The 23,040-nt window shown below is 49.0% G+C and overlaps 5 protein-coding genes and 1 pseudogene across 5 annotated transcripts; 4 read left to right on the top strand and 2 right to left on the bottom strand.

Annotated features, from left to right (window-relative positions):
- Positions 1 to 6,812: 6,812 nt before the first annotated feature.
- Positions 6,813 to 8,024, bottom strand: SAPIO_CDS8498 (uncharacterized protein; the record flags this gene model as incomplete). The annotated part of the gene is made up of 4 exons (XM_016790120.1): positions 6,813 to 6,862; positions 6,928 to 7,322; positions 7,385 to 7,566; positions 7,623 to 8,024. 4 exons carry the CDS (start codon positions 8,022 to 8,024, stop codon positions 6,813 to 6,815), a joined length of 1,029 nt encoding a protein of 342 aa, XP_016640383.1.
- Positions 8,025 to 10,586: 2,562 nt separating this feature from the next.
- On the top strand, positions 10,587 to 12,965 carry SAPIO_CDS8497 (Phytase; the record flags this gene model as incomplete). The annotated part of the gene is made up of 3 exons (XM_016790119.1): positions 10,587 to 11,102; positions 11,166 to 12,130; positions 12,194 to 12,965. 3 exons carry the CDS (start codon positions 10,587 to 10,589, stop codon positions 12,963 to 12,965), a joined length of 2,253 nt encoding a protein of 750 aa, XP_016640382.1.
- Positions 12,966 to 14,907: 1,942 nt separating this feature from the next.
- On the bottom strand, positions 14,908 to 15,772 carry SAPIO_CDS8496 (Uncharacterized protein; the record flags this gene model as incomplete). The annotated part of the gene is made up of 2 exons (XM_016790118.1): positions 14,908 to 15,305; positions 15,382 to 15,772. 2 exons carry the CDS (start codon positions 15,770 to 15,772, stop codon positions 14,908 to 14,910), a joined length of 789 nt encoding a protein of 262 aa, XP_016640381.1.
- A 2,101-nt stretch (positions 15,773 to 17,873) lies between these two features.
- SAPIO_CDS8495 (uncharacterized protein) lies at positions 17,874 to 18,440 on the top strand (the record flags this gene model as incomplete). The annotated part of the gene is made up of 2 exons (XM_016790117.1): positions 17,874 to 17,980; positions 18,047 to 18,440. The coding sequence occupies 2 exons, from the start codon at positions 17,874 to 17,876 to the stop codon at positions 18,438 to 18,440; spliced, it is 501 nt and encodes a 166-aa protein (XP_016640380.1).
- A 1,231-nt stretch (positions 18,441 to 19,671) lies between these two features.
- SAPIO_CDS8494 lies at positions 19,672 to 20,274 on the top strand (annotated as a pseudogene; the record flags this gene model as incomplete).
- A 649-nt stretch (positions 20,275 to 20,923) lies between these two features.
- SAPIO_CDS8493 (uncharacterized protein) lies at positions 20,924 to 22,231 on the top strand (the record flags this gene model as incomplete). Its single annotated transcript, XM_016790116.1, has 3 exons — positions 20,924 to 21,001; positions 21,060 to 21,980; positions 22,079 to 22,231. The coding sequence occupies 3 exons, from the start codon at positions 20,924 to 20,926 to the stop codon at positions 22,229 to 22,231; spliced, it is 1,152 nt and encodes a 383-aa protein (XP_016640379.1).
- Between the last annotated feature and the right edge of the window lie 809 nt (positions 22,232 to 23,040).

Here is a 23,040-nt window from a genome sequence, read left to right as displayed (position 1 = left end):
AGCAAGGTACATTCTTTATGGTACACTAGTGTACTTTTCTCCATCCGAAGAGGACGCATACCGGAATCGGAGCATGATGGGCTAGACTGCAGCCATCCCGGCCCAGAGCTAGCTTCTTCAAGTCTACCAAGAACCTTTCAGAGACCTCTGTTAGCCCTAATGCATTTCCTACTGCATAACATCCCCTTTAGGCAGGCAAAATTTAGCTTTTGTGTTTTGGTGAATGGATGACTCGGATGAGGATCGGAAATGAGCTTCCCCAAGCCCAGCTTTCTGTTGATGTTTCCTTGACTGCTCATGCACCAATAATTTCGTACTTTACTCTGCAAACCTTTTCTCTTCTCCTCGGAGCTGTCCCTGTCCCATGCTGCCATGCCCTATGGAGAACAGAGCGTTGCCTTCCTGCACCCTGACTGGCCTCTCCGCACCGAGGTCCACTGTTGCCTCCCAGTTTTGACGAAGTGCGAAGTAAGCAGTAGTGTATATTGAAAGACCCACGTCTACCCCCTCTAGCGGTATTGTAACCATCTGATCTATGCATGGTTAATGATGTTTAAGACCAGGTTCGTGATCATTTCCCACTCGCTCCATTCCGGATCGGCAGCCTTGCAGGGATGGATTCATTTCATGAGCGAGTTCCGCGACGCTGGAATGTGTATGACGTACGGACATGGGTGGGTTCTCCATTGATGGATATACTACTTCGCACTCTACCATCAACGCTACCAAAGTTGAACTCGCCTCGCACCCACCAGGGTTTTGTGATCTTCGCAAGGACGAAGTATGAAGTACCTGGTACTTGTACATGCGCCAACTGAAATGCATCAGGAGACCCGAACTTTAGCTCGCTCAAATTTTCCTTATCAATCTCTGAACTCTCTCCAACCCTTGTTCCCAGTGACAAGGATCAATAATCAAGGCTTGGCATTTTTAGTTGTGTGATGTTATTTCAACTCGAACCTTCGATCCAGTACTCCAGTCTTCAACAAGCCCGGGGCTCTAGCTCTTTGCGTACAACAGACCCGTTTCAAGCTGACGTCTACCCGGATATTCCTCGAAGTCCGCAGTAAGCCGATGTTTATGAACCTTAAGAGTTCGACAACCTTCGGCCGAAACTAGCCTTTTGTTTTTGAAGGGGATCTTTTGCGTGAAAAAAACCTTTACATTCTGGTCCACATCATAAGCCCTACGAAGTCCCCGGAGGAGTTCATTGTTATTCTCATCAAACTTGTTTTTGTTCCTGGAGCTTCCTCTGGGCGATTAAAGCCGTCCCCTTCTCATACGTCATTCAAATACGTACCCATTAAGTAGATCATCCCCAGAAGGAGGACATTGTCCACCCACCCCTACCCCCAGCAGGGCCAAGCAAGCTCTCAATACTCCCCCACACGGTACTCCTCGTCTTTCCGCACCTCGTTCCGCGCTGTGGTAATACTAAATGCCGCTTTCCCGCCCTACAGCATCCCATCTTTTCAATTTCGACGCATTCGTACTGCCGCAGCAGAGCTCTGATGTAATGGTGGTTCAACACAGCAGTCGTGTTGGCATGGTTAAGCTTGGTAGTTGAAGTCTTGGCCCTCTCTCATCCGTGAACTGGCACCACACTTCTTCTTGCCCAGACCAGAAAAAGAAAAAGTTCAATATTGGAGCAGCTACCCACGCCGAGCCTTCCTTTTCTTCGCTCTCACACTGCTTTTAGCCTTTCCTCGTACGCCACTTTTCGAGCTATTAGTTATGTGCTAGGCTACGTCCTGTTTCTCGTATTAAGGAGGCCGCCACCCTGTCTAGTGTCTGTTAGTCCCGTTAGTCCGTTCTCGGGATACGATGATCCGATGTGGCAGGTGTGTGTGGGATGGACATCCATCTCGCAGAAACCATCTTATCTGATCTCCGTGAATGAAAGGTGAAAAGAAAACAGCCTTAATATTAAGTCTACACAGACCAGACGCCCTTGATGTAGAAGTGCAGTTAATCTGAGCCGGTGGCATGCTGCCAGTCCCAGTCCCAGACCAAACAAAAAAATGAGTAGAAAAATGTAGGCACAAGTCCACTCCCAGTTTCGAACCAGCAACCCCTCCAAAGTTTCCCCCCTTTGCCTCAACTCCGCCCAAAACCCCCGCAGCCTCGGGATATCAGAGCTTCAAAAGAACGCCCTGGTGAGCAATTCCCTCGCGGAAAAGAAGAAACGGAAAAGCCAGGTATAATCTAGCAAAAAAAAAAAAAAAAAAAAAAAAAAAAAAAAAAAGGATTCCCACTTCTCCCTCCAATCCCAATTTCCATTTCCCGACTCCCATATCCCAATTTCCTCCACGTCTCATGGTTTGACCAGACCGGGTTCCAAGCCGGCCTTGCGGAAGTAATTTGCAAGCAGTGCGTCACCGCTCGACCACTTGAGCTTCCATGAGACGTTGAGAATCCTGACCTGAAATCTCATACATAACACACTCACACGCCAACTGTCGTCCTGAAGCTGGGAAGGTGCGAAACAAACGAACCTCGACATTTTTCTGTAATATGGATTCACGGTTTTGGACATTTTGATTCATTGCCCATATTGACAATTGTGGTAAGTTGGTATACATTTCATCTTGCTGCACCCAAAGACCTATATGGATGTAGCCCGGAAGGCCAATCTCATTTCAAGCAGAATGTGAGGATAGATATAAGCCGAATTCCTCTGTACAGGGAATGCACCACCTTAGTACTTTCATGTGGACCTTCATTAATGGCGACCAGGCCATGACTCCGTTCTCGATCAAAGGAAATCCCACAATGGACTCCCCATCGGATTAGATCTCACCCCTGGAGAGAAGAGGGTCAAGGTCCCACACAAGAGCAAGCCCATAATGCGCGTAGGGATCTTGTTGAACTCTAGTTTTGTGGCTACATAAAAGTTTTTTTATATCACGAACTCCTGCCTTAGTTGTATTGGGCCGACTCACTCTGAGCCGATACTTCCATATTCTACATACTAACCGCATGAGTCTTTATTGACAAAAAACATGATTGTGTTCACCTGTCCGATGAAGCATCTCCGTGTTTGTAACCAACGTCAAACTTCGGCGGCTGAGCTTCACCGAAACTCTATTCTGAAAAACACCGTTCGACATGTTTCCGCGGTTGGCATGGACAACGGACACCAAGACTGTCAAGGATTTAGGAATGTAATTGCTCCATTAGCCCCTTTGACCATAACTGGGTGTCTCTTCACCAGGAAATAGCTGGCACGTGAAATGCAGTCCCTGATCCGTATATACGACTAGTTTATATTTTCCTTCCCCCAAACCACCAAGGATAGTATCCCGTTTTAAACTTCGAAGCCGCGAAGCTTCCAGCAGGGCGTTAAACGTCCACAGGGCCCTGAGTTTTCCCCGAGTCTTCTGCTAACTTTCGCTAGCCCCTTGACTGAGGGTACGCCCAACATCGATCAATTGCTTTGGAAATGGCGATGCTAGTGAATTCATATTATCTCAGGGGTAAACGGGCAAAGTAGCAAGAAGTCTGGAGATTTTGCTAGGCTACCTTAACTTAATCCCAGCTTGCCTTCCTCTACGTGCAACGCCGGTCCTGGTGAACAAACCCCTTCCTTCGTATTGCTTCTTGAAAATCTCTGAGATCTCGGAACAATCAAAGTGAAAGGCTCGATTTCCTGATCAGTTAGCTTTCACCAGAAGAAGTAGTATAACTGATAGGTTTGATGTCGGCTCCTCATATGAGCATATAAAGAACAACCATCTCGCTCCTCACGTTTCATGCTCTTCCCCATCTAGGAATTCTGGCACCATCCTCTGTTGCGTCCGCTACTACAACTTCACATCATATTAAACTGCTCAATCACTCCACTTCTTACTGGAACCTGCGAAATCCTTTCTCCGGTGGGCATCTTTCAACCATGCAGCATACATGCTCCATCCTTTGTCTCGTCGTTCTCGCACTCACACCACTCGTCTCGGCTCTATCTTGCCAACTTCTCCCGGACCTCCCACTTTCTATTTCCGAGTCTCCCGAGGCTCTCTTCCGAGAACAGCAAGAATCATCCGCTAAATGGATTCAAGCCTACACGGATAGAGACGTCGACACTTATATAAACCACACTTCCGAACCCTACATCCAGCACAATCCGAATATTCCGTCGGGAAAAGCAGTCGCAGAGCGCTATCTAAAGGGGAACCTTGAGAGAGTTGGGCTCGTTAACAATGTTACGCGAATTTTCTATGTGCCTGACTATGTCATCCTTCATGTCCACCGCACGCAGCCGGGCGTCCCGTCCAGGGCCATAGTAGACATTTATCGGCTGAATGGGACCTGTATCATTGAACATTGGGATGTGCATCAAGTTATAGACCCCAACGCGCCGAATCCACAGGCTTTCTTCTAGAGCATTAGAGAAGCTCTGCGGAGGTTCTTCCCTGTCTTGGACGAGCGTGTGAACGCATCTTAGGACCTTATTGAGGGTACACATGCCGGTGAATTTATGTGGAGGAACGAGCGGAAAGGAATGAGGAAACGAACTCGTGTGATAAATCTTAGTAATGCTGAAGGTCCCGTTAACACGAAAGATCCTGGCCGTCAACCAGAGCGTCCAAAGTTGAAACCCGTTGAAGCGGAGGGAGGCAAAAAAAAAAAAAAAAAGGGGAGGTTGGTGAGATTGGATAGGTACATCCAATCTTCCAACGTTAGCATCATAGTCATGAAGATAGAATCCCTAAATGAAGTTGGATACTCATAGGTGACATGCGATCCTCTGAGGACCATGCCTTCTGTTACGCCGGTCTCTCTGCGGTGGACGAGTACTGTATGTGGTATCACTAGGGAAGGAGAACCGACCTTTCGCAAGAGACAAGCACTTTTCGCTTCCTCAGATGCCGACTACTTGAGGTAGTGGCAGGGATATCATGGAGATTATTATGGGCGAGGTTGCACGTGAGAACTAAACATTAAACTGCTACCCTACTTTGAAGGTCATAACGACCTCCTAGTTTTGCTGGACTCCACAGCACGCTACTGACCAGCATTGGAATGAGCAAAGCTGACCTCTAAGCTCCAACCATAAGAAATGAAAGGGATACAACCAATTATATGCCTTCGCTTGAAGCAAACGAGTTCATGTGTATCGGTAGGTAGGTAGGGATGGGGCGTGGAGGGTAATACAAGATGCCACGAAGTAACAGCACAATGGTCTTCATTAGTAAAATATATTGGCACGACGGTCCTACCATGATTCCCAACTTATAGCTCAACGTGGGGATGCTCTTCGAATAAAGAGTTCTAAGTGACGTTTTTGTCAGGGATGCTGGCCTGGACAGGGGCTTGGTAAAGTTGCCATCTACAACATGACTTAGATATCTTCGATACGGTCCTTATATCGGTGACATTACGCCGGTACAAGACTCTTGGTTACTTCGATGGAACTGATTGAAAACTTTCAGAGATGAAAACGGTTGCTTTAGCGGCGGAACATAGGGGCCCGGTGACACCCTCCGTTGCATCCACGGACATGTCCGTTTTCACTGCCACGCGGAACTTCATTCAGAGCTGAGAGAAGATAAAATCTATTGATTATCTCGATTCCAGAGCATTCTGTCAATTATCGCCCGCCTATGACACCTGCTCTCCACCCCAACGAGATAATTCCCCGTTTCGGCCGGATCGGGTCCCGCCTTGGCCAAAGCTACGCCTGAGCCGGACGGCTGGGTAAGGAAATAGTGGTGTGGATCATGTCCGGCTGTTCTTGCCCTTGCCGAAAGAGGAAGATTGCCACTTTTTTCAGGTCGCAAATATATTGGATTATATTGGCCTGTTCCCTTGTTTAACCCAGGCCTGGGCTTCCAGCACACCACAGCCAATACCCTCGAAGAAAACACGCTCTCCTTTTTGAATAACAGTGGTCTGCTCTGAGCTCCCGACCAGTCATCGGGCACACAACTTATTGCTCGCGCTGATACTGTAGGGTTGTTAATACTTTCCAATTTTACCGGTTTGAAGGCATGGAGGCCCATGGATACCCATGGACTTCCTGGATAGCCCAAACGACTTTTTGACAACAAAACAACATCTCCGGGCTGGAAGAAAATATCTCCCTGACCAAATGTTACGTTGTTTGGATCGTCCCGCGAATCTGCTAACTGAATAGGAACCGGGAAATCGAATATCGTCCCCCTTCCCCTCCCATATGGCTCAGGGGTGTGGGATGGTTGCTTGCTCCTCGGAGCTCGGAGGATTTGTGATCCTGTGTGTTGGATCTGACATCCCGAAAGTAACCCCGTTAGGGTCCGTCCCTGCACTTTCCCCCCACAAGATTGCATTCCAAGAACGAGAGAGAGACCCGCTCTCTTGCAGGGAACGTGACGGTAAGAAGCAGGCTTTGTCTGGGGTATCCATGGCACTCGAGGCAGTGTAACAACCATCTGTAAAAGTCTGACTTGTAAAAAGTAACGAAAACACATCTGCCAACGTACTCTGTCCGCATGGGTCGTGATTATTGTCACCTTTCACAGCATGATGAGGCCAAACGAGCGAGATCTTAAAATATAATTAAGTAGTCGGACTGTCTAGGCATTCTGGTAACAGGACAAAAAGAGGTTCATTCGGCCAAAAGAAAAAAAGCTTGCTCGAAGTAAAAAATTCCTCGATCAAGTTAGATAAATGAAAGAGAAAGTTGGACTCCTAGTTATGTTGGTGAGAATAAGGCAAGATGAACTTCCTCGCTCGCGAGGGCGCACGGCAACGTCCGGATCGTCCACCCTGCACTATCACGTACTACTTGTATAGATGCTACCATATAATTTTTCCAATTTCAATCTCTAGTACACCTATTTGTTCTTGTTCATTATCATACCCTGACCGGGCATCTCGGTGAGCCCTGGAATAAAGTAGTTAGCCTCCTAATTGACCTTGGGGAGAAGTTCAAGCAGGTCAAAGACTTACAGCCATCGATGTTCTCGTTGACAAGCTGGGCGACGCTGCACTTGTTCATATCGTTGACGCCCTGCGAGAGGAGAGGACGGCCATTCTCGCAAGCGTTGAACATGCAGTTCGAGTCCATGGCGCGCTGGAGCGAATCACCCTTCCAGCCGAAGAGATAATCGGCGTGGGTTCCGTAGCCGGCGTCATCGCCGTAGCTGAGGGTGAAGGGGTTAGGGCTTCCCTCGGGCCAGAGGCCGTTGAATTGGGTGGTATCCCAAAGCGTCTCGTAGGCGACCTGAGGAACGCGGACGGGGTGCGAGGCAGGGCAGGGACCAGCGTTGACGAAAGTTCCCCTCTGGGTATCGTACATGTGGGACTTGTGGTCCGCGCTGTCGACGTTCTTACCATCCCAGCAGCTGTTTTCTGGTTAGAGAAGAAGAAAATACACCACTGCTCGTGAAAATAGGGAGTGACTTACGCAGGGAAGTGGTGGACGGTCATGATACCACCAACACAAGGCCTCTCGGGGAAGTTGGTGAGTTCGGGGAAGCGGGTTCCCTTGTTCTGAAGGCAGACGAAGCGGAGGCCAGGGGCGCCCTGGTTGGCTTGCTGCTCGGCCAACGTCTTGACACCGGGGTTGCCGACGACCATGCGGAAGCCCTGTTGCTGTTAGTCTTCGGGGTGCCACTGCACTGCGTGCCCTAGGGGCGACTTACAGGAGGGAAAGCAGTGATCTTCTGGTTTCCGTTGGAAGAGAAGTCCTGCTGCGTGTAGTACACGGTCATACCGCCGTTGATACCATTAGGCAAGGCAGTGTTCTGCATGATGGGGACGCGCTGGTAGGTGCCGTTGGGGTGCTTGAAGAACATGACGGCAGTCCAGTAGTTGGAGAAGTCCTCGGAGAACGTGCAAGTCGTGCAGGTTCCCCTCTCACCAACATCACCCTCCATGGTGGCGTTGAAGGCATTTCCACCCACGATCTGGTGAAGATGGGCCGAGGGGACCGCGCCCGGCTCGACGAGGGGATCGAGACGCTGGATCGTGAGGGTCGAGCATCCAAATCGGAGGGCGGCCTGAGAAGGCGCGACGAGCGCGGAAACGATGGGAAGCCACTTCATTGTTGCAGAATGAATGGAATGTTAAGAATACGTGACGGTTGGACAGGCAAGATGAGGGCAGAGGTTCGAAAGGAGAAAGGGGGGGACCCTCGACAGCCATATATAGAGAAGAAGCCCTTATCCGCTCCTCCCCATCACCCAGGCTGTCATTACTTGGGTCCGGGGAGAGTGGAGCCCGAGGTCGCCGTCTCCACCCCTAAACATCCACCATTTCCCAGAGGACTTGCCATCTACCAAGTCGCCAAGGACACTTGATGGCGAGTTTACGTGGGCCTCATCTATGTAAAAGTCGCCTATTTAACCTCATCTATTTTGTGGATTATTAGAAAGCGGGGCCGACTCAGTCGCATCCTAGCGAACACACGTCAAAAACCTAAATTTGGCGCCACACTCCGGCGTCGTGCCCCGCAATATCCGTGTAAATCCATCAGTTCATCTATTTTGGAAGACGGCCAATATATCCACTAACTGCCGACATCTGCCGACTTCTAGTCTCCCCACACACACGCGTGAAGACAGGCCATGGAAAAACTACGGCATTGCATCCTCAGAGACTCACTAACTCAACGAGGGGACCAGCGAGATATGGGAACATAAATAAAGATCTTTTTCCTCGATTATAAGAAGACCTGGCTCGCCATCAACGGATGGGGAAGTAGTTCGTGAGAGGCTCACATATGTGCCCGACGCCCATTGGCCACCTCCTCATATTAGCCTTCCGGGAGTGGTCGGTCTATGTATATGTGGCGAGTCCTCCTATATGTGACCTGGCCTCTGTATGTGTACTAGTACTATAGTCCGCCAGCGCGATTGATGGACCGTGAGGCGGAAAGTTCTGGTGTGGTAGTAAATTTAGTTTTAACATGTTCTCGCCGAAATGTCACCGTACCTAAGACATATACCTCAGTATACCATCGCCGTTATTCGTTATTAATTGGGTATTGAAGGGACTCATAACGAGAGATTTTATCGCCTTGATAACCCATTACTACTCCTCCTCTATCTAGTGCCGGTCACTATGGTTCCCGAGGTCACAAGTCCAAATAACAGCAGGTTTCGGCATCGTGGTCGGATGTTCTGCGTCTTGCCATAGTAATATCAAGAGGTTGGCCTTTTAGAGCACTTGTTATGCCATTCCAGAAACCGACTCGCATTATATTTAACTTGTCCTTGGCGTCCAAGATTTCAAGCACCTGCATCAATCTGGGCCTGGTCCGGGCATGAATCTTGGCTGAGCCAAAGAATTTGCCGGTGTCTTGCCATAGGGGTGACGGATGAGTATACCCGGCAACACGGGAGGTGGAAACTAAATGCCCGATCACGATGAGCCCGGTCGAGATATCATATTTTTGCATTCGAAAGATACGGGTCAATGACAGATCGGCCCCAGTTTTGCCCATGCCAACTGCCGCGGAGTCGAGCCGTCTGGAAACTCCGCTTACAACCTACATATCTGGATGAGATCTATGAGACGCGCATAAAGGTAATGAGGAAAGGGATACCAATATGAGTTCCCAATTAAGCCAGCAGCGAGGAATGGAAAGGCGTGCCTCCTCATGCCCACGCCAAGGCCATTCCTACAACATCAATGATTATAGGGTGGGAAGTATCTCATCTCTATTCGAGGAAGTTCACACCACTAACGAGAGTCCTATCACTGCTCCGACCAGTCTCAAGAGGCAAGAAGCATCGGGCGAGTCTCCGTTCTCGTGACTTTGCGACATATTATAATATGAAGAATCCGCCTTGGCACAGACAAATGTTCTGACTGACATCTACCTGGATTAAATTCTGTGCCGAGTGAGTAGGATTCTTATACTTTCTTTCGCTTTCCTGGAGAGAGGTTTTCTTTATTTATTTTTTTTTTCTTCTCCTTGGCTTCTCCGGGGCAATATTGACTTGGTTCCCAGTACAAGGCCGGAGCTGGAGATGCTTTCTCCGTCTCTCCTCGCCCATACACGCCCGAGCTGAAGGGCTCTATTCTTAATAGTCTTATTTAGAGCCGGGATAAAACGCGGAATCTGGACTTGCTTTCCTAACCCTTTTTTTCCCGCACTTTGTGAAGTACTTCGTCGTATGAGGTTGCATTTCTGGGGCTTGATAATAATGCAGGGAGCATCGGACCGCAGCCAGACCAAGATCCAGAAAGGAAATAGAACCGATCCACCCCGCCCAGACCTGCCAGTCGGTGGCCCAAAACGGAAGCGCGTCTTCTAGGCGCTTTTCAAGTGGCGTTGAACCAAACCAATAAATAGCTTCTACCGCCCCACGATTCCTTCTGCGGGCGATCTTGTAAGATTTGGCTCCTTCGACAGGCGAACTTTGAGGAGGATGATGCGCGATGTTGGCGTCGAAGCCCCGAACTTGCCGTCCTGGACGCAGGTATTGTTACAATGGGAAAGTGCAACCTTGAAGCTACTAATCTTATTTTAATACTCCCTACAAGGGGGCACTTCATAATGTGAATAAATGCATCAGGGTCTCCTCCGTTCGCAAGCTGATGGAGACCGCGATTTTTGCCAATCCAGTATCGTGAAGTGATTGCAGCTACCCGCCGTGAAGATGAAATCCGGTCTTTCAGCAACCCTCCTCGCGGCTGCCTTCCTACCATGGACGGCTTTTGCAGTCGTCAAGCTCGAACTAAACGTGTCGGCCCTGACGGACACTGTCGAGTCTGACTGGACTGCCGTCTATTACTCCCAGCGCCAACCACTGCTTCTCGGCAACGATGGCGGAACATCCACTGGAGGATTCCATGCCTGGAACCTCAACGGCGACAGCCCCATCCCAGTGCTTGGATCTACTGTCTCCGGACGCACGAAGCTCGTCACTACCGTTCACGGAATCAACAACAAAGACTGGGCCATCTCAATCGCCCAACCTGACTCTATAATCCGAGCTTTCCGATTGCCGGAGCTAGTGGAGGAGAAGTCAGCCCAGCTCACGGCCCTTGGTGATTGGTCTGCCTTGTGTTCGTGGCAGAGTAAAACGGGAAATCATTACCTTTACCTTTTCGGAAAGGGTCAGGGTGTGCAATTCTTAGCTCGAAAGAGCAAGACCGCGATTGAACTACTGGAGGTACGTGTTAGGATTACCGAAGGGAGGGCCCCAATGTGTTCTCAACTAACTAATCGTTTCTAGGTTCAAACATTTGAAGTACCTTTTGAGGCTTCCGCTTGCGCCGTATCACCCTCTGCAGGAAGACTATTCCTCTCGGCAGACGATGACAAGAGTGTCTATTACTTTGACCTAGCGGAGTCGACCAAATCACCCAAATTCTCCACACTGGGTCAGGCGGAAAGTGATGTCACTGGACTGGCAGTGTATGTCTCCAAGCGCGGCACGCCCGATTATCTTTTCGTCGCCCAGGAGGACACCATTGCAGTCTACACTCAATCTTTCGAGCCCGTCGGTACACTGAGCCTGACGGGGCTAGAGGATATCGAGGTGCAAGGGCTCAGCGTTTATCAAGCCGCCACCTCTAAATATCCGCTCGGCGCCATCTCATATGCAATTGAGGCTGATGACGATGTGGCTGGCTTCGGAGTCAGCTCACTTCAAGGCGTGATCGAGGAGCTGGGAGTGACTGTAAACTCGGAATACGATCCTCGCCACCAAGCGGCCTGTCCTAGCCACTCTCCCATCTGCAAGAAGTGCTTTGGAAATGGCTTTTGCGATAAGAAGTCCGACTGCTCCTGTTTCGCTGGATTCACCGGGAAGAAGTGTGACAAGTTCCAATGCACAGATAACTGCTCTGGCAATGGGAGATGCGTGGGACCTAATAAGTGTCAGTGCGAGAAGGGTTGGGGTGGTCTGCACTGTTCATTCATCGTGGTCCAGCCTTCCTACGAGACAGACCAGAACGGCGGCGACGGCGATGACCCGGCTATCTGGATCTCACCTGAGGCACCTGAAAAATCCCGTATCATCACCACCACCAAGTCCGCTCAGGGTGCCGGACTTGGAGTCTTTGATCTCACCGGCAATTTGCTTCAAACTATCCCGGCAGGTGAACCCAATAATGTGGATATAATATATGGATTCGAAGCTGGCGATCGGAAGATTGATCTCGCCTTTGCTGCCTGTCGCGAGGATGATACTCTCTGGTGAGTTGACAAGTTACTACTAATGCCTGGCTCTTAACTTGCAATTCCTAACGCAACGTGTAGCTTGTTCGAAATGCTGCCCAATGGAACCCTTGCGACCATCCCTGGAGGTAGCCAGCCTGTTATCGACGACTATACAGTCTATGGTTCTTGCGTTTACCGGTCACGCAGTACCGGAAAACAATACCTTTTCGTAAATGAAAAGTCAGCGAGCTACCTCCAATACGAGCTTACTGCCACCTCAAACGGAACTCTTGAAACCAAGCTCGTTCGCGAGTTCACTGGTGGCTCCGGCGGCCAGGTTGAGGGCTGCGTCACCGACGAGGAGAATGGGTGGATATGGATCGGCGAGGAACCCTCTGCTCTTTGGAAATACGATGCGGAACCTGACTCGACCACGGCCGGTCAGCGCATCGCCTATGTCGGAGACGGAACTCTTCACGCTGATGTGGAGGGAGTCACTCTAGTGTTGGGCAAGAACGCTGACGAGGGCTTTATTATCGTTTCCAACCAGGGCGTTAGTGCGTATAACGTTTACCGTCGTGCTAGCCCTCACGAATATGTCACCACTTTCACGATCGCAAAGTCGAGTGACGGCCGGGTTGATGCCGTTTCGAACACGGATGGTGTCGCTGCTGTTGGAACGGCCCTGGGAGCAGACTTCCCTTACGGTTTGGTAGTAGTACACGATGATTCTAACGAGCTGCCAGAAGGCGGAACGAGTGCTGAATCGAGCTTTAAGCTGGTGAGCTTGGAGAAAGTTCTTGGAGCTGAGCCGCTCAAGCATCTAGGTCTACTTGACCAAGTTGATACAGCCTGGGATCCAAGGGCATAGACAGGGAAGATTTCGTCCCGAATGCTTCCATATTGGTATCATTCGGATTCTAATACTGCACGAAATATTGTTGTTCCTTTAACCTATCACCATTTCCTGTCTTTCAAATTATTTCATGTTTCCCTGAGGAAAATTAAATTACTAATAATCGCGTTAGAGGTTGTTTCAGTGTTGGAACAACACCTCATTCTATCCTTAAAATCCTGTCGATAACTCTGTATTTTCCTACGTTTGCATTCCCGCTCATCCTTCTCTCTACTCTTAGGAGTCGTCTTACAGATTACTACAGCTTAAATGCTGCTATAGTTCACGTAGAAAGTTTTAAGAATCCCCGTTATCTTCCATCAAATCAACCTCCCACTTAGAAATGAAGAATAATAGTACATTTATTAACGGAGTTCTTTCTGCTTTTTTCCGTGAGTTACTGTGAGTTAATCAGCTAAAATCAGGTGCGATGCATTAGTGTATTTATACTTCGTGACGTGGTAGGAGATGATGTTCCTAATGGAATGTGAGCCTCGTGTTACGTCGCTGTTTGATTCGGTTGGGGGGAAGAGGTAGCAACAAGGGGTGGCAGGCTAGGACTCCGGCCTGGGCTTGCCGTTCAGAGTGGTAAGATACTGAGCTTATGAAAATATTTTCTTATAGGGATCACGGCTGGCCTCCTTTACGAAATAGAGCATCAGCCCGGAATCCACTGGTCTGATGCTTACAGGGTCTACATGGATAGTTGTTCTTGGTTCATTTTGCTACCACATCCTCAGCCCGGGTCTAAACTACACCTCTCTCGGCTCGGAAACCACACTCTCTCCGATTAACCTGAGAACTTACAAACTGAGCGATCACCTAATGAGAGCAAAGATGGGCTGTACACCATAGATATTGCAGCCGCTTCCTTTCCTTCCAAATACCCAGGCGGATTTTACAATAGCTGGAAAGCGATCACGTCCTAGCTCGGGGCACATTTCGATCATAGCCAGCCTAGAACAGATGAGAGAAAGCAAGACAAAAGCAATAACGATTTGTCTGGAGCTAGAAACAACTTCGGAATGAATGTAGTATCAGCACTGTGGTCTTCTATTACCTCTATCTCGATCCACAGGATCTTAAGACACAAACGCACACCGACGATTGGATATCTCTCCTTGCCAATAAGGGCAGGGCTTAAGTAGATAGTTTGTAACTTCTGGGATGGTACTGCACCTCGTCTATGCCAAGAGCACCCTGCACTGAAAGAGGCTGTCCATGCCCCTGACACTACGTTGGACGAGACTTGCTGAATACCAGATGCCGCTTTCAAATCTGTTTTCTCAATTAAATACTATATAAACGCTATCCACTAATTATCGCTGCTCTTTAAACAGGAGAGAGTTTCGGGCATTCTAGTTGCCCTAGTATGCTGCCTTGTTTTTGTCTATATCTCAATCCTCTAGGCTTAGATGCATCTAGCATTAGGACTCAGCATTATCGCTGTCAACCTGGATCTCATCAGTCTCGCCGTGCCCCCCGACTACATATCTACTCGGGATGGTGGCCTGAATGGTAAGGAGACGGCATATATTATTGATACCTTCCCTGAGATGGAGCTCTTTGCTTCTGGGCTAGCGCAGTGCCCACGCCGTCATCCAGTTGATTGTTTTGTGGATTCATTCCCCCTTCTGGTCCTCATATTGCAGAGGAACTACCGAACGAAAATGAGGAGTTGTTTGGTTTCTCGCCGTAATCAAGCTCTTCCCATCCATCAATGGCAATAATCACCCAGACCACACTAGTAATATATGAGGATTCGAAAATCAGGAAAGGAAAAGCTTAGAAATGGGGTAACATAAGAATGGGAAGAAAATGGAGAGAATAAATATAAGGATACGCCCATCTGAGGCATATATATGGATAAAAAAAAAAAAAAAAAAAAAAAAAAAAAAGTCCACTCGCGTCATCAATATCAACGATGCCAGACCGGCAGACCAGGCGCCCAGTCGGCCTGACGAGTGAAATACAACACATCGGCCTTTTTGCCGTCCGTTGTGACTTCCATGGCAATGGAAGCATACAAAGAATAACCGAACCCTTCCAGAGCCTGGAGCAGGTTGAGCAACAGAATTCGAGTCGAGACCGTGTCTGTGCCGGAAGGGAGCCATGGCATCCCGCCAAACTTTATTTCAAAGTGGCCCTCTGTTATTCCGTGCCACTGGACTGAATCACCATAAGTTTGTACGAGACCATTGATTACATCAGAGTTGGGAGTTTCCAAGAATGATAGGCGGTCGTTCCCCTCAAATGAGACTGCGAGCCATTCATGCGGAGGCGGGGGAGGCGACTGGTGACGGAAGATGAGAGAGTCTATTGCGAGCAGGAGGTTAGAGAACTACGTTCCATGAAATCGGCTCGGTTGCTCGCCCTATTACGGCCACCGTACCTTTATCGTAGGTTTTCATGCAACAATCCACGGACGCCTGAAGGACCCATCCACGATTGAACAGGTTCTCCAGTAAACAGCGCATGAGCCGCCGCACTTTGTCGTCGCCTGTATAATACAGCCTCCATGGATTGCCGGCGAGTTTAATTTCCATGGCCTGGTCGTAAGGGCGCACCTCTTGAATTCCACGGTCCCAAGCAGCTTCGCACGCAGCCCTGATTGCCTCGAAGTCAGCCTTGGGAAAATTGATGAATCGCAAACGATCCGTCATATTCATTGTGACGCAGGCAAACGGTGTTCGGAAAACGGGGGTCGCTGATAGAGCTCCTGGCAGCGGCGCTTGGGAAACTCCGGTCACGGGGATACTCCCCGATAGTTTTTCGGTAGCCATTTCGGTTGAGGTGGGAGCTGGAAGCTAAGCCTGGCTCTGTGCAGCACGATAAGGACGTTAGTTGGAACTCGCGGTAGCCTGGCACCACACGATCTTATATTAGGTATATGAGGCAGCCTGCGGGACTTCCCTGGCTACTTTGTAATATGCTGGGCGGCTCAAAGTTCCGAGAGGGCCAAGCGTCAGCCACCTTAAAAAGCCGAGATACGACTGCAATGCAACCTCAATTACGACGCCGCATTGTCTGCCGTGCCAGTTTATCCACTTTTAGGGTTGAGGACTTTTGTCGAGTCAGCACTAGAAGCCCAATTGCTACCAGACCTTCATGCAAGAGGCACTGATACAAACCTGTCCCCAGAGTCGGTACACGTCATCTATCAAAGAACTGGGGGCACGCTACAACGCAACAGCTTCCCATGCGTGTGTGATCCGTACCCTCCTTTTTTCTTTTTCTCCCGTTTTCGTCCTTCTCTTGGTTTGAGTTTACAACCTCTTGTTTCCCCATCGAATACTTTGGTTAGTGAAGGAAGAGCATCGATGACCTGGGCTCGAAGGGATCTCCGGGTTACGATGTTTGGGGAGAATGCCAGAGCTGGATGCCGTGATTTATCCTCAATATAATTATATTCTTGGGACTATTTTTGCCCGCCTCTGATGGGGATGATATCGTGATTATGTAAATTTATTGAACCTACCTCGCTCAGCTTGCTGAATTCTACAAACATTGCCGTATTTTTATTTTGTGGGCGCGTTGCAAAAATAATGCGCATCATAGATGCCATCGACCTTGCCTCGGTGTTCCCGCTTTGTGCGTCATCTGTGCCGTTTGTCGCGGCTACTATTAATATTGGCTCGGATTTCTTCGAGTGGTACTTGGCGCACCGCCTTATGACGGCTCAGCAGACATAAAAGTAGGGCTGTTTTCGTGTTGGTGTAATAATCGGCAGGGGTGCTCAGCTGGAGCGGAACGCTGTTCAATGGCACCTCCGGTTGGAGGGCTTGAACAGGATCTCCCCAATCGCTTTTTTCACCTTCTATAGTTTTATTTTATTTTTATTTATCATCACTTTTCGCCCCTACCTCTTTGGTTCGGACAACGATATATTGGAGGCCCTCGCATGTCTCTCGGCGTGTCCGGCATGCCACAGCTTCAAACAGAAGCCAGGCCTTTTTTTTCTTCTTCTACTTCTTTCCTCGAATTGGGAAGCTCTAAAAGAACTCGCGACTTCTGACCCATGGCCGGCAGACTAACTGAGGAGCTGGATACATTATCCGTGGACACCCTCACGGATAGATTCATGAGAGTGGCACTTAGTGAACTCAGGTGAACATGGGTGACACTTAGTGAACTCAGGCGAACATGGGTGGCATTTAGTGAACTCAGGTGAACATGGGTGGATGCAGGCATTGTAATGCTTTGCTAATGGCAACGGCCCGGAGGCTATGGATAGAGGTTATATAGTCCTTGCTGTCTTGAACTCTCGACTTTGAAAGCCAGTCCGCATATCTACGCAGCTCCGCACAAGTCAACAATGCAGGTATTGTCTGTTCCATCGGTTTTTGAAGTTGTGGAGAGTTGGAAGATTCCCGCTTTCTTCTCTCGTTACCCCGCCGCTATCAGCGTGGGAGCTCGACACGTTGAAAATGCGCTGAAAAGCATTGATGAAGAAGCATGCGTGATCGGCTCTCGGGAATCGCGCCGAGCTCGCACCAGGCACTCCAACCCTTATGGCGATGTCTTTTCCATATGCCACTGTTCTGCCTTCCCTGACAGACTGGTAGTCGTGGCGAGCATCATCGAGGTCTTGTGGATTCACGATGGTAAGCATCCATCCTCCAGGAGGGGGAACAACATCTAATCAAACTCCATCAAGATATCGTCGAGGAACTCGACCATCAAACGGTAGGATAGCCTTGAATTCCGAAGATGAATAACCGTATATTGATCCTTGCGCAGGCTTGCAGAGAGCATGCTATTTAAGCCGAAGTCCTCAGAATAGATGTTGACCCATCGACCGTTGAGGGACAAAACGTACGGCAGAAAGCACTAGCTTTTGCACTCCGAAAGGCCGTGAATATAGATCCTACGCAGGCTCCTGCGATGATTGAAACGTTGAAAAGCTACCTGGATACTTATGATGACCATGGTGACGGCTTTGTGCGAATGGAAGACTATGGGCCATACCGTAGCCGCAACTCCGGATATTGGTGAGTTTTATTCCTGCTCCTAAAGAGATCTAGCTATGAGTCCTGACAGAGACGTGGTACATATAGGATGGCATCGTACTTCATCTGCTGGGGGATGGGCATTATCCTTAGTGAAGAGGATCGAGAATCCATCCGGGAATATGACATTACCATGGGCAATGTCTTTGGCCTAACTAATGACTATTTCAGTTGGAGCGTTGAGAAGGATCAGCAAACCGATCGTGTAAGGAATGGCGTTAGAGTTTTGATGAAGGAGCACAACATTCCCGCAGATGTTGCTAAGGTGATGCTTCTGGGTGTGATCATTGAACAAGAGTCAAAGGCCGCAAAGCTCAAGGAAGAGCGACTCAGGCAACCCGTCTCGGAACAGGTGTTGCGGTATTTCCAGGCGATCGAATTTTATGTTGGTGGAAGCTGCTATTGGCATGCGACAGCGCCTCGGTATCAGATACCCGAATAACTGGTCTGGACATTCGAAGTGCAGGAGGCTTCATATCTTTAAGCTAATAATAATGTCTGTATTACATCTGTACGTCCTTCCACGAGCGTTGAGGATGTTGTGTTTTCCGTGAGAGCTAGCTATTTCGGAGGCGGCAAATGGTCCCCTTCGGGTGACCCACTACTCCTGTTGCTAGATACTGGTAGATAGTGAGCCGTGTGAGAGCATAGCCGTCAGCGACAGAGCGGGACGATGCAGGTCTCTATATTGATATTCAGTAGTTGCATTTTGGTGGTAGGAATTTGGGCGGCGCGCTTGACATTTATCGGTAAGATTACGGGTCAATTTGGCGACGTATGCTATATGGGTCTGCGTAGCGTACCGGTTTTAGCAAAGCCTTCATGAACTAATAGCTGGAACTTGTGTTGTGAGCCTTCGGTTCGGGTGACTCCTTGCCTCTAATTATCTTCTTTCCCAGCCTTCCATCATCTCTTTACCAGCTCCATTTCACCACGTACTTCATTTCTTTTCACACATATGGTCTCGCACCAGAACTTGTGGCGGGCAGGTTGGCTACAAAACGTGGTTGATTTGAGAGTATGAAGTCTAGTTTCTTGGGACTATTATTCGCAACTGTCCGAGATATAGTGGCCCGTGAATGATTCGCCGAACCTAAAAGTACACTCTTTTACATAGTAGTTCTCTGGATTTCTAGTGCTCTGCCTACCCGGCCATTCCCCTGTCCCGAGGTTACATCGCTAGCTGGAGATGAGAATTGGCTCTGGATGATCCTCCACTTTAGCCAGACTAAGACTAGGAACGAAGAGGTGGTGTAATGGGAAGAGACCAAACTCTGGACCAGGTAGGTAGCATTTTATGACTTGCAGAAATGACCTAAAATTAAACCAACACCAGGCTTTCGGTACATTTATTTTTCTAGGAACGAAGCACGGATCTTGGTTTGGCCAACGGCAAACAACATCCTCTCTTCACAGACACAGCATTGAGTGGACCGTCATGCAAAAATCCTTCGGCCAGATCACCTGTTTTTCAGACACCAACTGTTTGTTGGGATCGGCGATTATGCGGCTGCTTCTGGACAAAAAGTTGGTCACCTGGATCCATTATCTAAGCCCTCCGATCCTACGAAGTACTTGTAGAACTTCTTCGATATCGTCGACCCTAAACCACGTAACAAACCCCTCACACCTCTTTGCAATTCATGCTTGGCAAGGTACGGTATCAACCCAGCATGACCTCTACACCCGACACCGCAGACTCCCATATACTACCCTTCCTCTCCCTTCCGTATGAAGTGCGCAGGGAGATCTACCATTGGGCTTTAGATTGGCCTGACGTTCGCCCCTCCTTCGCCAGACTGTCCCGAGAATGCAAGAATGCGAGAAAGGAGATGGAGGCTTCGCCTGATCCGAAATGCACCTTCCCGATTCTTCACGTTGGGAGACTTACAACCCCAACGATGTTGCTTCTGAACCGCCAGATAACCTATGAGGCGCTCCTAGTCCTACAAACTAAGCCACTCATCCTCCATGAGGCCCCTCCCTTCACCCCGTGTACTGGGCGGCCCATGGATATCACTGAGTTTATTGGCGAGGAGACATTGCAGAGGGTTCGGCGAGTGGTGTTAAAGATGGACTTGGAGATAGGAGCGGCGTCGTGGGGTAGGACGATCGACACTCTGCTTGACGTGTGGTGCGTTAAAAATAATTTGGAAGAGATCTTGGTGGATATCACTGCTGCTTATTTGGAGAGGAGGAGGATAATCGGGGAAGAATTATCGAGACAATACGCAGCGTTGTTGATCTCCAAGGTGAGGCCACCCAATGCGGGATAATCACGTTAATGTTGGAACATTGAAATGTCTGAACTAACAATCAAATCACAGCTTCAGGGTTTTGGAACAGGTATTCCAGTGAAATTTACTGGGGTGGCGCTGGAAATAAGGCTGGTAAAAAAGGATCCGCCAACCGATCGATGGTTCGGCCTAGATTTCTAAAGGCAATCCTCGCGGCTCTGCTGATGCTGCCATCCCATTAATTGATGTTACACACCACCAAATTACACATAGAAACGTACACCGGGGGAAAAACAGAAAGTGTTTCTGAAAGTACCATCTGCTAGTCTGCTTCAGTTGCCATAGATAGTGCCCTAAAAATATCAACTGATGAAGACAATCCTATCAGCATGCCGAGGTCTCTTTAGAAACGAGGAGTCCAAAAGTAGGAATAGCGTTGTATCCGTCATCACAAAAATACCTTGTCCCTGTCCCAGCTCACGCGCACAAGTCGCTCATATTCTATGCTGGAGAATGCATAAACAATGGGAGGTTTCCGCGCCAACGCTCGTGGCACCATGGGAAAACAATTATATTCGATATTCAGGGGGCCTCCGAAAGAGCAGCGCGTTCATGACTCAAGGCTTCGGCATCGTTTAAGCACAGTTTGCTTTCCTTTCCTTGATCTCTTCTAAGTTCTGAGGCAACAATGGAGTCTTACACTCTCGAGGCTCGCTTCAAGCGGATGTCCGTCAGCGACGAGAATGGAGAGGACCAGAAAGCGAAGGTATTGACTACTGATTCAACTCATTCAAGTATCCCGGTAGAGCTCATCCTCGAAATAGACCAGAGGAATTACGGCATCGCTGTCACATAACTCGAGCAAGCCAAACCTCCCCAAGATCGCTCTTAAAAGCCGGAAGCAAACCACACCGGTAACGTCCCCTCCTAAAGCAACGACCCGAACCCCAGAGTCGAGAGCTAGTCCGGTAAAATCGACTGCAGAACCTCGACTAGAGCCCAAACTCATTGAACAGCCTGCTATAAAGACATTCCACTTAGGTATGTTCGAGATCGGCAAGCCGCTGGGCAAGGGCAAATTTGGCCGTGTGTATTTGGCGCGGGAGCGCGAGCATGGCTTCATCCGTGCACTGAAAGTCTTGCATAAGAATGAATTGCATCACGCCCGAGTCGAGAAGCAGGTGCGGCGGGAGATTGAAATACTGGGCAACCTACGCCACCCCAATATCCTTAGGTTATATGGCCATTTCCACGACAATAGGCGTATATTCCTTATTCTCGAGTTTGCTGGGAAGGGCGAGTTGTATAAATACCTTCGTAGAGAAGGTCGGTTCTCTGAGTCGAAGGCAGCACAATATATCTCACAAATGGCGAGCGCGCTCCGTTATCTTCACCACAAACATGTCATCCATCGTGATATCAAACCTGAGAACATCTTGGTTGGCATCCATGGTGAGATCAAGATCTCAGATTTCGGCTGGAGCGTACATGCGCCTAGTAACCGCCGGACCACTTATTGTGGAACACTCGACTACCTGCCGCCAGAAATGGTCAACCCGCGCAGGTCAGACAACTCCTGCGACGAAAAGGTTGACCTATGGTCCTTGGGCGTGTTGACGTACGAGTTTCTGGTAGGCGAGGCTCCGTTTGAAGACTCTCCCGTCATGACAACTAGGAGAATTGCAAGAGCAGATATGAAAATCCCTTCATTCGTTACTGCTGAGGCTAAGGACCTTATTCGACAAGTGAGTGCCTTTGAACCTTTTCAGTTGTTGGGCAGACTTTTTAACGTAACTCAAGTTACTCGTCGTCGACCCTGAAAAGAGACTTCCCCTCGAACAAGTCCAACAACATCCCTGGATCGTCGAACACTGCCGAATGGGGAGATAGCTATGATGGGGCCTCTATTATTTTCAACTTTCTTAAGTGGAGCGCTGCTGGCAGTTTTGGTACAGCCGAGTCGGAGATTGACCCTATCCGGAAGCGAGGGAAATAGCCTACAACTCGGCTTTAGAGCTAGAGGAAACCGGAAGTTATTTGCGGCTTCGATGGTTCACACATCAGTCAAACTGCATACGGCCCTTTGAAAGATTGGCTAATTGCGGTGGCAATCGAGACGGTCTTTGGCCCAGAAGATCGCAGGAAACAAAGGTTTGAAATGACTGGTAGATGTCATGGGCTTGGGTGGCCAAAGAGATGGTGAGATATTCCAAAGAGACGCATTTAGGAAATACTTCCAGTTTCAAAGGCATGTATACGATCTTAATGGCTCTGGAGCACCTAGTTGACCGGGGCTGGGGCAAACTCGTTTTAAGGTTAGGGTCAAGAGATGAAAGAGGATCGAAGGAGACTTAGCGCGACCCGCGAACTAATTTTTTATTTATTTTCATGATCTTAGTCCTCGTCTTACTTAATTTGCGTTGGTGTGCGATCCTTATTGGTCAGAAAACCTAGCCACTTGCCCGAAGCTAATAATGACTTCGCCTCCGAGTTAGATTCCCTCCCGGAGTTATTAACGCGGCACTTCAGATCTCCAACGCGGTCCGCGGTGGACAAGTAGCAACACTAGGGGAGCCTGAGCCACTGCTATGAGGCTGTAGATGCCGAATGACCACCCCAGTGACGTGGAGTCGATAAGTGGTTGCAATGCAGCAATGGCAGCCCCAGCCGACATGCATCGAATCAGGTTTGAGGCTGCTTGAGCAGTAGCTGACCGGGTCTTATTTAAGTCGGTGAGGAGGGTACCGCACATCTACTCTCGAGGCGTTAATGATCATTGCTATACGTTGGAGAAATTCAAAAACT

The sequence above is a fragment of the Scedosporium apiospermum genome (assembly GCF_000732125.1).
Source record: "Scedosporium apiospermum strain IHEM 14462 chromosome Unknown SEQ_SAPIO_0121, whole genome shotgun sequence".
Classification (NCBI taxonomy): domain Eukaryota; kingdom Fungi; phylum Ascomycota; class Sordariomycetes; order Microascales; family Microascaceae; genus Scedosporium; species Scedosporium apiospermum.
Note: the sequence above shows the minus strand (reverse complement) of the source record. Positions and strands in the feature narration are given on the sequence as shown.